At 40.9% G+C, this 16148-nt stretch overlaps 1 protein-coding gene across 1 annotated transcript in view; it reads right to left on the minus strand.

Annotated features, from left to right (window-relative positions):
- Positions 1-16148, minus strand: part of PRKCE (protein kinase C epsilon) — a 3007622-nt gene that overhangs the window by 1133981 nt on the left and 1857493 nt on the right. The window contains exons 5-6 of the mRNA XM_044059920.1: positions 10864-10949; positions 3642-3771 (exon numbers count right to left, since the gene is read on the minus strand). Coding sequence (XP_043915855.1) covers positions 3642-3771; positions 10864-10949 — 216 coding nt within the window. The remainder of the gene's footprint in view (positions 1-3641; positions 3772-10863; positions 10950-16148) is intronic.

The raw sequence follows: 16148 nt of genomic DNA on the forward strand, positions 1-16148 counted from the left end.
GGAAACGTGCTTTATCTTTTTTTTCTTTTTCTGTAGGATGTCTGGTCGAAACACCCTTGGAGGATCAGACCCCTGACACATTTTTTTAATGGTTGTGGGAATAGCCTCCCTCATCAAGATCTAAGGAATCCCCCTTTGTCCTTCAGATATAATCAGCAGAGGATCCCCCTCAATGTCTGTCACAGACATCTGAAAAACCTTCGAGGATGTGCAAGAAGCCAGATCCATGCTGGCCTCCAACAAGATCACTGCAGAAGAATCCAAGGCAAGCCCTGGAAGTCCTCCAGGCTTTCAGCAGCCTCGAGAGAGAGAAAGAAGTCTGGGGGAGGCTGGACAGGAGCCGGATCATACCTAACTATTTTGGCCTTCTAATTGACAGAAGGCTAGCCCTTGTGACAGGAAGATTCCATAACAGCACCCTTATCCAATAACCTAAGGTATTTGTTCTCCAGATATATGAACAAAGAGGAGAGGTGACTATGCAGAGTCTTAGGCAAAATAGCCTGGCAGATAAAATGCTGTATATGATTACAAGAAGCACAAAAAAGACACTGATCATTACAGTCTTTATGGGGAATCTGCCTTCCACACTGTTTTCCCTTTCTGGATGACACACAAGAATAAGAAAAGGAACAGAAGAAACCCAACAGGGCACTTATCTGAAAACACAGCAGAAGGGCATTCAGACTGGCATTCAATAGTGGCATTCAGACTGAAGGCAAAACATTTCTGTGTGTGTGCGTTCATATGCCACCTTTATGGCCTATGCCTACTGTGTGACATACTGCACCTGTAAGAACTAAAGGCTGTGATATACTGGCTGGACATTAGGCTATCCTTGGCAGAAGATTCCTTATGTGAATACTGCAACAGTGATATGGAAGGACATCCTAAGAGATCCAAGGAAAGACTAACTCATTACAATGACACCTCCAGGTATTTCTGCAGTTGTATCCTACTGACATCTCTAGGCATTCATATTTGCATTAATAATTCCAAAGCCATGCTACTTAAAGTATTAAAAGATTTCATCTTAAAGCTTGCACAGTGGCAAAGACAACTGTATTGACCCAATAGAACAAAAAGGAACGACCAGACCACAGCTAATAAAATTGAACCAACTTTATTCCAACCAAAATGCAGACGGTGAGCACTTTCGCAGTAAATAACTGCTTCATCAGACAACTTCCTCATTTTACTCTTCAGTTTAAAAATGCCTACAGGCCAGTCAGGAGTCAGTAAAAGTCAATAAGATGCCCAATAAAAATACTAATTATCATATAACAGGCTAATAGACTGCCTGTATCAAAATATGTCTAATAAACACACATAAAATATGTGAACACATAAAAGCATGCATATATAAAAAACAAATTAATTTCCATATGACATATAGTAACAAAGTACATAGTAAAAACCTATTTCTTAAGGGGTCTTTTATCTGACATGGGTTTAATAGAAAATTTGTCATTCAACCCTTTCCCCGTGGTGGCTCTCATTCTTATAATCCATTCTAGTTCTTTACACTCTACTTTGTTCCTCACCACACCCCCCTCTATTTCCAATCCATACTTTCTTTACGACCATACTGCGGTGGTGATGCTGCGGTAGTGTTGTCGCCTCACAGTAAGACATTGTCCCTTTAGATTCTCAGCTAGCGCGTCTTCTGTGTGGAGACATGCGTGAATGGGCGTACCTTCGTTGAAGGTTGTGCGTCAGGGCCGGCAACTCGGCACGTAAAAATCTACTGCCAATCATTAGTGGACCGGAGTTCTGCTGTGGCGACCCCTAACCGGGAAAAGCCGAAAGACACAACAACAACTTTCTCTATGACCATAAATTTAAATGTGTGTGATGCATCCATGTCTATCACATGTCTAGCTAGGGCACTGGTGTCTGCTCTCCTACGAATATCATAAAGATGTTCCCTAATGCGGTCACGTAATCTACGTGTAGTCACACCTATATAAAAGGATAAACACAATTCACAATATGCCCAAATATACCATATTATTGGTATTGCAATCTGCTTTGAAATTAAATGTCAAAGCCTTCCAAGTATCTGAATGTAAGAAGCTCCCTTTACTGTCCACTGTATCACAAAAATTGCACTTCCCACATGGTATAGTACCATGCATATGTTCAGTAGTCCCAGTACTGTGCAAATTATGATATCTCGGTCCACAAAGTAACCTTTTAAGTGATTTCCAATTTTTGAATGCAAAGCTAGGTCAATCACCAACTATATTCTTTACCCTGTCATCTACACATACTATGTTCCAATGCTTCCTATAAATCCCTTGTAATACACTAATATTACTGGAGTACGTGAGAGGTATTTCTCAACACTTCACAGGAATGTTGTAAAGGGGCAGGCACTCAGGATATCTAAACTGACAGTGGAAAATGGAACATTTATGGAAGAAATGCATGCATTAGAGAGGAAATTTATAGAGAGAGGCTATAAAGATGGAGAAGGTCACCCTACCTTGTCCATGGTGATGACTTATAGGAATAATGAAGCTAAATCCTACTTCTCCAATCACACAAATATTGAAAGACAAAAATCTAGTAGGAGTGAGTGTTGAGAATACCTGTCACGTATTCCAGTAATCCAATAATGTAACTTAATCCAGTTTAAAACCTAGAACCTAAATAATACAACCAATGGCCAACATCCAATGATGCCATCCAGCAAAGGATAAGGCTTCCCTCCACCTTGAAAAGTCTTACTCGGGTGACCAGACTGAAGAACTGACACCTGTGACATTCGTTCATGTTTGCACATCATCTAGGTAGTAAAGCAGTGTAGCTTCAGTTCTTGGTTGGCGATCTGGAGACTGTGGGAACATTTGAAGATGAAAATTTCTTCAACACCAAACAGTATCCTTCCATAAGAAAGTCTACAACTGATATCTGAGAACTGAGGAGCACAGGAGCTGAGAACGTTCTTCTGTTATGTCACAAGACATAACATACACCAATACCTCCAAAGCAAAAGGGCTACAGAATGCAAGAATTCTGTATCAAGATTAAGGTTTCATAAGACAAAATCCCAATAAATGCCTAATGCAGAGTTTTAAGTGGCTGCCAAGTCAACATCAGCATTTTCTGTAATAGGGAAATATATCAGTAAAACAGAGACAACCACCATTACCAAGGTGATTGCCTTGGTAAATGGGAAATGAAACAGCTAAGTTTTGCATTACATCAATTGCCTGAAATGATGTTAGCAGTAACAGCTTGATAGATTCCCAGTTCATCATTAGTGTTCAGTTAAGCAATTCCCTTTACATGTTCACAGCTTTTGCAGCCTTGGAAGCAGACCAGGAAAACAGAAGAAACTGCTAGGCCAATTCAAAAACAGAGTAAACCGCAGACAGTGACTCCCTTCTCATGTAATTTTGGCAAACATTCAGTTACAAATTCTAAACTGAAAGGAAACAACAAATCACATCTTATTAAATCATAAAAGTACAATAACACAGAATGCAACTGGTCTAGGAAGACTGCTGCTCAGTATGTCACTATAGATTATAATTAATTGTTCTATGCTAATATATTATGAATACATTACTCACAAGGAAAGAAGAATGAACTTTTGATTTCTGGATTTTTTAAGGCCTGGATATTATTCTTACCTTTACACTGTAAGCCTTGTCTCATAAGGCCCCAAAGTAGCGAGCCGCAGTGGTCACAAAATGTCGGCACTTTGTAGTTGTGAATGCTGAACTTGTGGGGCATGTTGACACTGAAGCGCTGGGAACCCACCTACATCAGTAAAGGAGAATACAAAGGATCAGATAACTGCTATAAGCACCAGTGACATACACCACTGTTCTCTGTCTTCAGAAAATAAATGTTCCACCCTTTAAGTTTTCTAGTAACCTAAAGTCTGGCATTTACACTACTAACAGTATATATACACTTTTGTCCCTCCTTATTCAAAATTCATCATATGAGAATTCACGTCTTTCTTTTCAGACGTTTCTTTTATATCCTTCCATAGCTGCATCCCCCTAATCTCACTCTTGTCTCAACAGCACCAGACTAGCCCTTCCAGAACTAATTTCCATAATGGGACCACTGGGATAGCATAACATTTAGGGAAAAGCAGTGTGAAAACTGCTACATCAATACAGATAAGTAGGTTAGTCCCCTAAGGTGGTACTTAAAGATTTTCAATCTCTGGGACTGTGACAATTATGAAAATTCTCATAGGTGTGTACTAGACTAATGGCCCTGGGGCCTTTACAAGCCTAGCCATAGGATTACCCTGGCATAATGCCACCCAACCTTAGTTCCCAGTGCCTCTGTCGAGTACAGCCACTGGAGTAATCCCTCGGCTGAATTTTCCGTTTCCCATCCATTCATCAAGGTTTCTCTTGAAGAGGGTCAGCGAGGTGCTCCGCTTGACATGTATGGGAAGTCTATTCCATAGCATGGGCAGTTTCTAGGTTATGAACCTGTCTTTCCAACATGTTCTGTTAATTGTGGTAATGAGGTTGAGGTCTCTGGAGCGTGTGGTGTGAAGGGATTGGGATTTCTTTTGATGTAGCATTTCTAACAGAGCTGGGTCAGACATGGCTTTATAAGTCAAGCAGAGATCGACTCTAAGTAGGTGATATGAGACAGAGAATAGTTGGGAGTTTTTTGAGTCTGTCCATATAGGACAAGTGTTTAAGGCCTAGAATCCTCTTTGTGAGGTACTTTTATGGCGTCTCCAGTTTTTGCAAGTGTCTAGTGAGGAACATGCCAAATGGGGCATTGTACTGGCCTAATGAGGGAAGAGTAGAGGGAAACAATGACCTCTTTCTTCCTGGATGCAAAACCCTTAGTAATAAGATGTGCCACATAGAAGGACTTTCTGACCACAGTGGCAGTGTGGTGATGAAAAGAGAGGCTGCTGTCTCAGGGTTCATTTCACTCCAACCTCAAAAAGATATACAAAGTGGAAATGACTGCCCATTTGATGTACAGACATTTTGCAGCTCTTCACAGATATTGCTTAAATTGTCATCAGAGTTTGCAGAATCCCGATATAATGAAATTCTCAAGACACACTGCATGAAAAGGTACAAAGAGCCAGTCAAATGGTTCAGGTCCAAATGTTCTACTCCTTTGCCACTGACCCATGTCTTACTACTGGACTATGTACCAATGCTTAGCCATGTTATGGAACATGAGGATTTAGGGTTGAATGTGCTTCTCTGGGCAACAAGACACACACACACACACACACACACATATATATATATATATATATATATATATATATATATATATATATATATATATATATATATATATTTATATACATACATATGTGTGTGCATATGTATATACAGATATATATATATATATATATATATATATATATATATATATAAAACTCTCACACAGCCATCTGAAGTGCTTGTTTCCACTGGTGCAGCAGCATACCCACTGTGCCCCCACACCCCGCCAACTATATATACTGACTCCGGGATCACACTACAGTGGGGAAAGGGGCATATCCAATCACAGCCTCACCTCAGGCTAAGTAACCACTGAATGGCGCACAGCAACAGTTATCCCACTCCACAAAGGGGGAGCCACCACAGACCCTGGAAACTACCACCCCATTAGCCTAACAAGCCCGGTCTGCAAGGCTATGGAGCGTATCATCATGGAACTTATAAACAATGACATTGGTAATCTCCAAACTCAGGACCCCACCCAGTTCTGGTTTGTAAAAGGCAGATCATGTCTCCTAAACCTGATAGACTTCTTTGAAGCAGTCACCAAAGCCATAGATGAGGGTAAGGTGGTTCACACAGCCTATCTAGATCTCGCCAAGGCTTTTGACACCATCCCCCACTCTGGAATTATAGATAAACTCACTAAACTAGGTATAAATCCCTATGTCACAAGATGGGTTGCCAACTGGCTCACTGACAGAACCCACACTGTGAAAGTAGCAGACTCCAAATCCAGCTTCAGACCAGTGACAAGTGGAGTACCACAGGGTTCAGTCCTGGGTCCTCTTCTGTTTGGTATCTACTTCTCTGAAGTACAGGCTAACACAGAAGGTCTTTGGCTAATGAAGTTCGCAGATGACTGCAAACTAGGGGCCATAATCAAAACTCCAAAAGATGTGGACATCCTACAAAAGGGCCTTGCTGAGACAGATGCCTGGTGTCAAAGCCATGGCCTTAAGCTCAATGCCAAAAAGTGCATTATCATTCCTTTTGGTAAAAACTCAGTACCCATGAACTACCACATAGGTGGTAGTCTACTTAACACCAAAAGTGTGATAAGAGACCTTGGGACACAGGTGGACAGTAGTCTCTCCTTTGATAATCACATGGCCACAGTAGTCAGGAAATCCTTCTATGTGGCACACCTCATCACAAAAGGTTTCTCATCCAGGAAAAAAGAGGTCATTGTTCCCCTCTACTCATCACTCATTAGACCCATTATAGAGTACAATGCCCCTTTTGGTATGTACCTCACAAGACATCTACAACAACTGGAAAGGCCACAGAAATACCTCACATAGAGGATTACCGGCCTCAAAGAGATGCCCTATGCAGACCGTCTCAAAAAACTGCAGCTTTACTCCATTGCATATCGCCTACTCAGAGGCGATCTCTGCCTAACACACAAAGCTATGTCAAACCCAGAGCTTTTAGACATGCTCCACTTATAATCCCAATCCCAGTGAGCTACACGCTCTAGGGACCTAAACCTCGTCACCACAATAAACAGAACATGCTGAAGGGATAGATTCTTGTCCCAGAGACTTCCCATACTCTGAAACAAACTAACTATCTATATCAAACAAAGCTCCTCATTAGCACTCTTCAAGAAAAATCTTGATGATTGGATGGGAGATAGGAAATTCACCCCGGGGATCACTTCTGTGGCTCTGCTCGACAGTGGCACAGGAAAATAATTTTATTGGGTGGCGAAAGCCAGGGTACCTTTGGCTAGGCTTATATAGGCCCTAGGGCCAATAGTCTAGTACCTACCTATGAACCTATGAACCTATATACCCTTTACTTGCCTTACAGTACTCTACACAATGCCAGTACTTCACTTCAGTGAAATGAGATTTGGTAAAATGAGTTTTCAGTAATTTGAGCCTTCAGCAATTTGGTCAAGGTCAATGTGCTTTCAATGAAACAAAGTAGAACTATATATATATATGTACACACATGCAAAAAATATTTACATTTTACATGCAGACACACATACACACACTTATATATAACCATATACAAATTTCTACATTTCAAAAACAATCTAAAAGTGAAATAGTAATCTTTTAAACTATCCATAGCTGTGTGTGTGTGTGTGTGTGTGTGTGTGTGTGTGTGTGTGTGTGTGTGTGTGTGTGTGTGTGTGTGTGTGTGTGCGTGTGTGCGCGCGTGTGTGTGTGTGCATATCCTGTGACAGACTAGTGTCTGTTAGAAACAACTTCCTTTCCTCTCCTCTCTGCCTTAGCACAGGAATGCACTTCATCTCTCTCTCTCTCTCTCTCTTAAAATCCAGAACTGCACCCACACTCCTCAAATTGAGCACTGTACTACTTAATGCAGAAAGCATTTACAAATTAACCAAGTGCACACACTAATATCAACTAAGATGTTAGATATCCTAGCCACAACACAGCCCTGGGTAAAACAAGCTACCCACAACCTCAAACTCCACTTCTCTAACTTCAGCACAGTTCTCAATGATAACAGGCCATGCACTAGAACAGGTGACAACACACTGTTCCTAATAAAAAACAACATTCAAGCACTGAAAACACTTAGAAAACTCATCTACAAATGATCACGATCTAAACTGGACTTGCATCTCATTTTATCTACTCTTCTCACTGTAGCTCTAGCACACCTTCCACCCCTTCCAACCTACAGAAATTCAAAGCTGCAATTAACATGATTCTAGATGAAGTGAGTCCCTGCAAAAACCTTACTATGTTAGCAGAATGCAAAACCAACCTCCTCCACCCAAAATTCACTGAAGTTCATGATTTTCTCTCTAGCCTCAGCCTAATTCAGCTACTTAAAGACCAGACTAGAACAAACTTCAGTGCAGAGAACTACTTTCTGCTTGATCTGATAATTACTAATGAACAATCTGTCCTCACTAAACTCTCCATCCTTCCACCCTCAGTCAGTGACAGCTGCTCCATCACTTTCTCATTCAGCCGCCAGTGTTCTAGACTGCCAACCCAGTTCATTACATTTCACTCTAAAACCTTTAAGGAGGGAGGAGAGTTGTGATTGGGTAGGGGGCTCCTACAAGGAAATGGCAAGGACTTGCACCCCTTCTCTGAAGCCCCTGCTTGATGCCTCCACTATCAACACCCAACTGACCCATAAGTGCCTCAGATACAAGAACTGAGCATCCTAGGGCTGACAGTCCTATGTATATTCATTCTTTCCACTGAAGCACAATTTGTCTTTTTTCCTTCTCTAGCAGCAATAGGTGCTAGGTGATAGGAAGTGGAGCAGCTACTGGGTCCTGCGAGCAGCCTGAGCCTGCAGCACTTTTCCCACAATGCTGTCGAACGTTGGGAAGGTGTGTATGCCTACACACACACACACACACACACACACACACACACACACAGACAAAGACACACACACACAAACACACACACACCTTACTTATACAGATGCACAGTGCTACACACCACTTGGGACTGTGTGCTATGTAGGCTCATGCTCCATGGATGTTCAAGCTACTTGTCACTCGTGGCGAATCACAGCCACCTCCTTCCATCCCCAGGAGTGCAGCATCAGTTGTGGACACTCATCTTCATCTTCCCCATCCTGTAACTGCCAGGATGTTTTATACAACCTACCTTTATAGGTTCACAGACTCTTATTAAGAAGGCTGTCTGGGTGACCATATAATGCCTTGCAATGCAAATCACAGTTTTTACTGCATGGATTTGCTACCCTGCTCAATGAAAGCTATATTTCTGATCCCAGGAGTAAATTTCTGGGTACCCAATTTTCAAGGAAAAATTTGAAGAAGGCCTGTGTGTTACACTGTTTGACAAGCACTAGAAGCTTTTTTAATATGAAGGGGATTCTTTGGGTGAGTAATTTCTGTCTCTTCAAGAGGTCTAGTTTATGCTGCAATGAAGTATGAGGACTTTGGAGTGAGTGCTTTTAATATTATCAGTATTTCTGAAGTGGAGGAGGTCTAATAGGACAGGAACTTCCATAGCCCAGAAGGCAAAGCAAAAATCACCATGAGGAGATGATATGAAGCAAAGAAAAGTAAGAGAGTTTTCCGTGTGTCCTGGTAGCCAAGAGAGCTTAGCACTTTTTTAAATTATAAAACACAGCAGTGTTTTTACATTGGGAAAGTCACATTCCACATGGTGTACTCTCTTCTATTCTATGATATGCCTGATGGGGGAAGAATAGAGGAGAATTATGATATCCTTTGATACGGAGGATATACCACTGCTAAACAGCTATGTAAAGTAGAAATATTTACTTATTATAACTGAAAGGCAATGACACTACATTTTTTGGTGTTAGCTTAAGGCCATGATTAGTACACCAAATGATAGTTCTGACAATACCCTCATGGAGGATATGACTATCTATGAAATGAGTAAGCAACACCCAGGTGACAGTCACTGACACACTAGGTTAACTACAGTCCTTTGACATCTACTAATAAGCAGATGCTGAAGACAAAGAGATCCTGGTGAAAGCACTGTGTGGTACCATTTGTGACGAGACCTGTAAATGAGAAGATACCAGCAACTCTTAACTTGTGTGCATTTCATCACACATCCAATCTGCAACTCAACAGATGACATACAGATTTCATTAGATTTCTAAATTTGACAATAGTGCCAGCAAGGGCAGCCGTATCGAGGGCTTCAAGGAGAAACATATTGAGAGCTCAGGAGAAGGTCCAATAGGTTGCATGGACAGAATGACATTTAGCGAATGGTATCAATTAAACATTTTAAGAAATTAAACTGATTAAGGAGACAAGATCTACGTTTTCTGTTGCTGAAGTGAACAGGGTTGAAGGTTTTCAGGTCACCAATTTCAATGTGTACAAGGCTGACCATGACATACTCTTATGATTTTAGAGTATGCTTTTGTTGAGGCTAACAGAATGACAACTTCCAGGGTCTGTGTTGAAGCTATACTTGTGGACTGCCACCACAATGGCCATTTTTCAGCATTTACATATACACACCCTATGGACAGACTAAAGTGAAGAGGTTTAGAATGGGTTCTGCAATGTTGCACTTCGTGCTAACTGCAAGTCATCCCTATATACTGTCTGGGACTTTAGAGTTATGTTTTTGGAGTTGCACAGAGCTTCTAGGTTCTGGTCCATAGTGATTTTGTGGGAACAGGGGTTTGGTGATTCAAAGGAAGGTACAGGAGCGTGAATGTGTAGGGTGAAACTGTTACTGGATTTGTCAGCTATGATGGTAGTCCTTGAAACAGTCTAACTGGTTAACAAATCAAGGAAAATAATTATTCTAGAGGCTGAAGTCAGTGGTGTGTGGACAAGGTAAAGAAACATTCAAAACACATTAAATAAAAGAAGATCAAAACACATTACATAAACATCAAAAAATGTATTAGCTTTTCTACCAGCACCAAGATATGATTTTCAAGGTAAGGTGCGCTGTTTCCAGAAAAATATGATACCTGTTAGTAACCAGATAAAGAGGAAAAATCACAAGCAAGATAGTTTGTGTGCATTTTGCTTTCTTGAGTAACTTACTGTGGAGTTCAGTAAAACAGGATCATCTGAAAGGCAATATAATGAGACATATAAACACTCATAAGCAACATTTTTGAATTTACAGACTGTTACCTCATCGTGAGTTTCCTGACGTTTCAAGCCCGCACACTTTGTTATAATACTTTCATGACACCGCTTATGGACCACACATGTACAAACTGCAAAGAAATTTTAGACAGGTCAGTAAGTCGGAAACCATCACAAAGATTTTCATGTAAGTTTCAGATGTCATCTGATCCATTCTCCATATTTACAAAACAAATTCCTATCAGATATGTGTTTAGATTAAGCAAAATATAACCATTAATGCTTATTTCACATGCCGTAGCGAATCCATAATACGCAAAAAAATAAGTTTACTTTTGAATGTATTTGTTAATGAGATAAATCCACTTTGGACAAGTACCTATTTTCAAGGGTGACCTGGGATCACTGCCTGGTAAAATGATGTGTTCAAAGTTATACAGTGGCGAAATGGAAATTCATAACATCAAACCCAAACTACTGGATGAAGTTTATTAACATGTTATGGACTTAATCCTCTGTGGCAAAAGTGTAAGAAGGCAGCAGTAACGCACTGTGTGTGTGGAGGATGGGGTGGAGTGGGAGGTGTTAGATATGACAAGACAGCTTTTTACTCAGCCAGTGTTCAATAAATGATACTTTCTGTTTCTCATCTTGGCAGAAGGGGTTGTAGAAATGCTATTCATCTATTTTAGATGCTAAAAATATCTCTTCAAGGTTTACACTGTTTATTAAGGTATTGATTTATTTTCCTATTTTTTTCTCTACATAGCTTTATTGATTCTGTGAAAAATAACAGTTACCAGTGTCCACTCCAAACATGTTACATTTGCAACCTCTTTCAAAAATTTTCTAATTAAATTATCAGCTCTATCAATAATGTTTATTAATTTCTCATTTTTCCTGTAAACAAAATCAAATGAACTATTTATACAGACAAAATCTTAACAGCCTCATGTCAAGTTGAAGTGCTGTTATAATAATCCTGACTGAACCAACTTCTTTATTATCTGTTTTCTCAGACCAGTGAAAACTTGTTTGCATCTGCTCCTGAACTTCTCATCAAGTCTATCTGTGTTCTGCGTAAATGTTCAGGATCCCCTACGGCCTAGTTGTGTCCACTCTCCCCATTGATGTCTGTTATGAGTTCCCACTTCAGCTCTTCCCCTTTCCTTCACCTCTGTTTCTCCAAGAAGGTTCATCAGTTCTGTTTTGTCTGGCATCTCCTTTTCTTTTTACCTTTTTGTGGGTCTACATCACTTCATCGAAGTATTATTTTATTGAATACCTTTTTATCAAATGCTCTATTTCCCACATTACATTAAATTGAACAGTTATTGTTGGCCACCTTAAAAGTAAGGAATGTTTAACGTCACTTAGCAACTATGGAAACCGGAACCATTTTATCAGTAAACTATATATAAAACATTAAAAATCAGTTTAACAAACCAAAATACTTAATAAAACACCTTTGCTTTTGTAGGGGGGGGGGGCTTTGTCCCCCACATCCCCCGCAAATTATAATATCAACTTCCAGATCGTACTATGTTAATAAAAAGGGAAAACTAGAAACAGACTATGAATATTCATGCCACCAGCAGTATTGTGTCTTTGTGTCTTTCGGCTTTTCCCGGTTAGGGGTCGCCACAGCAGAACTCCAGTCCGCTAATGATTGGCAGTAGATTATTATGTGCTGGCTTGCCGGGCCTAACGCACAACCTTCAACGAAGGAACACCCATTCACACATGTCGCCACACAGAAGACGCTCTAACTGAGAATCGAACGGGCAACGTCTAACTGTGAGGAAACAACGCTACCGCAGCACCACCACCGCAGTATGCCACCAGCATTATTAATATGCATTAACTTTCACCGGTTGTTGAATGGCGGGCGGGGTTGAGGTGGGATTTGCTACTGTGGATATTCTGTTCCAGGTGTTGGCCAACAAAGCCAATTCGATAAAATGTAATTCGACAAAAGAAGATTTTGGCAAAAAGGGGCTTCTCTGAAAAGGGTTTGACAAAAAAGTATTCAATATAATATGTCAATCAAATTATATAGACCCCCTTTTCATACTTAGCTTTTGGTGTTTTAACATTATTGTTATTAATATATCCTTTTCCCCTTGACTCAGTACTTGTTGCATACCTGTGCCCAGGAAACAGACCACTGGGGAGAAAGTCTCAACACATAGCCAACTTTGTTGTAGTAACCTGTGTAAATTCTCTAGTGAATTCCTTAGCCTTGGCTATACCAGATTACATTCAACCAATTTTTCCCTTTCCCCTCTGTAGGATTTGTAGTATATATTTGAGGCACCTGGGAACATTTTTTTCTGTCCTTGCTGGGGTGTAAAAATATTTGTGAAGATATTTCCAAGCAAAAATTTCCTAGTTGTGATCTCTTTCAGATTCATATAAATTCCTCTCAATTGTTCTTGTCTCAGTAGGCAATTTAACAATTTGCATGACATTTTCTGTTTGGTTTGCCTACAATCCTCACTTCTACTATAACTTTGTATAGACTGGACATCAATTCCTTCTTCAAACTGTGCATACACTTCACTTCTTCTCATTTTCTTCCACAGTGGTTTCTACAGCAGTGAGGCTAAATTCCTTTTGATAGTCCTGTAACTCTCTAACAGTCCTCTATATCTGATATAGTCTCCTGTGTTTACATTAAACCACCTTTTAAAGCTCTCCCCGGTCATGACACCTGCATCATTCATTTCTTCCCAGCTAGTAACCTTGCTCTTCTTACTGATCCAATTATTAATTATTTACCTGTGCCCTTAATTTCTGCACCCACTAACATGGGAGCAAGCCAGTTATTAATACCTTGCATATTTCTTTGCTTTACTAGGCAAGTAATACTTTCACTGTACTGCTACAAATAATTTGTTTTCAACCTTCTGGATCTGACCACAATATAGTGTCAGGGTCCTAAGTTTGCAGTCTCACCAATGGTACAGTTATGATGTACAGTTATGACAATCCATTTTGCTGGGTCTGCATTTTAGTGCCAGTCCATAAATAATTTAAATTTTGCCTACTTTCCGTAGTTTTATTTATCTGGAGGTAAACAGTATACCATGTAGTAAACTTTTTCAGTGGGGTAAAGACATAATGGGATTCAGCACTTGGAAGACATAGTGAAGCAATCTGATCTAGGAAAATGTGTGCAACCTCAGAAATAGCAGAATGGAACATAAAGTTTAGCCTATGATCTGCTAACAACCTACATCCTTGTCCACGTGTAGTGAGCTTTTCCATCTCTATTAACACAGTGTTCGACTAGGAACAAATAACTTTATTAGAACAATGATCCCAACTTGTATCTAGTAGAAGTTATCTACATTAAAAAAGGACAATAACACTGTCAGATGTGTGCAGACTGTGCTTCACTTTTACAGGTGTGGGATTTTTGGTTGATAATACTGCCCCCCCCCCAAAAAAAAAGTAACTATCGTGGCATCATGTGTTCTCTACACCATCCTACATTTTTGTGGATGCACCAAGTTTTGGCTAAACCCAGCTGCTCTGCTGGCATAGTAGGATAAAGCCCAGACTACAGCCCAGCCAACCAAGGTTCAACATGGGCGACTGATGAAGTGTCAGTGAGGAGTGGGTGTGACCATCCTGGGGAGAACACTTGCATGGGCATTCCTCATATACAATCTCAGCTGGAGGCTGGGGATGCAAGGGGGGTGTGGTCCAAAGAGGGGAAAGGGGAGGTGGACCTTAACTGAGCTGCTGTGGTGCTGGTGGGATGATACACCAGCACACCCTCATTACACAACCATCCCTCACACGTTCTGGAGATCACAGGGGAGGGGGAAAACAGAAGTAGGTCGTAAAGAGATTCCCCTATCCAAAGTTGTTGATGGTGCGATGCCATTAAGTTCCTCATTGGCCCCAGCCCCAGAACAGAGACAGTCTGGGTTGAAGGAGAGGGTGCTAGACTAGGCGATGGAAATCCCCACATATACTTATCCATTTCTTTAATGCATGATCAGGGTTTTTAACTAGTGGTGGAATAAAACTTACAAAACAAGTCTGGTGGACGAAAACGCTTTGTATTGTGCGGCATTTATGTGATTAAACCTGCTGCTGCTTACACCTACAGGCTTGTGTTTATTATTTATTATTACCTCCTGCCTCTTTGGGTGCCTGTTGTGATTTTACTGGTTCTTGGTTCTGTAGCACCCTTTCCTTGGAGTTTTTGAACATACAAAACATACTAAAAAAACATGGACTTCAAAGCCTGGCAAGTGGCCAAAGAGCACAACATTAAGACTCCTGGTGCAAAGCACCATGTAAAACTGCATGTTCTTCAGTGCACTTCAGTGACTTCTACACATACTGCACTGTCTACTCTTTGAAAGTCCACCAGATAAAGGAGCGGAAGATCATCAATCCCAGGCACCTTCACCAGTTTCCTCTTCTGTTGCAACTCATGGAGGTGGTTGATGATGGGTGCATGGGTGGCTCATCAAAAAGGGATGAAAACTCCTATAAGGGGGGCACCCATCTTCCATTGACCAACTACAACTGCAGCAAATGGTTAAGGCTGTAGTGGGGGATGGATGCAGTAAAGCATCAAGTTGGCTAACATCCTGGCCATGAAGAGGGTTATCAGTGGCAAACTACGGATTCATTGGAGCACAGCCCCTGACCACGAGGCACCACATTGCTGTGCCTACATGAAATCATCAGCTGGCAAAGATTCCATATAGATACCCCACCAGATTACCTTGATACCCCCCTTTAAAGTCACCACCTCACCCTATCCCCTCTATGGTTGTGAGCCTCTTCCTAGTCTGTCCTAACTCATACCTTGTGTGGGGTCCAGCCCTCTCCATTAACATTTGTCCATCCTCTGTAGGTCTGCTTCCAACCACTGGCACCCCATCCTTGGCTGACCACCCTTATCTGTCCTTACCATTCTGAGCTTGCTTGTTTGGCCTGCAAACACATGATCCTTTAACCTTCTCTCCAAACACAGTCCCACCTTGAATACTGTAACCCTCATCCCTTCTCCTTGATATTAAAGGAGCACTAGCCCCCCCTACAAATGTACCATATCTTGCCATCCTCCTCCTTCTACTACTACTGTCCTATTTACCCCCTTACTCCATGGTAAAGCTGTGACTGCCATTTCTAAATTGTCTGATACTGATTGCTTAAATTATAATACTGTTAAAAATTGTCTTTTAGAGTGTTTTAAGTTAACACCTGAAGCTTATAGGAAAAAGCTTCATGAGCACAGACACAAGGCCGATTAAAGTGGGTGTGAATATATTGCTGAACTAAGCACTTATTTCATAGCTGGG

The sequence above is a fragment of the Protopterus annectens genome, chromosome 1.part0 (assembly GCF_019279795.1).
Source record: "Protopterus annectens isolate FY-2018-M chromosome 1.part0, PAN1.0, whole genome shotgun sequence".
Lineage (NCBI taxonomy): Eukaryota > Metazoa > Chordata > Ceratodontiformes > Protopteridae > Protopterus > Protopterus annectens.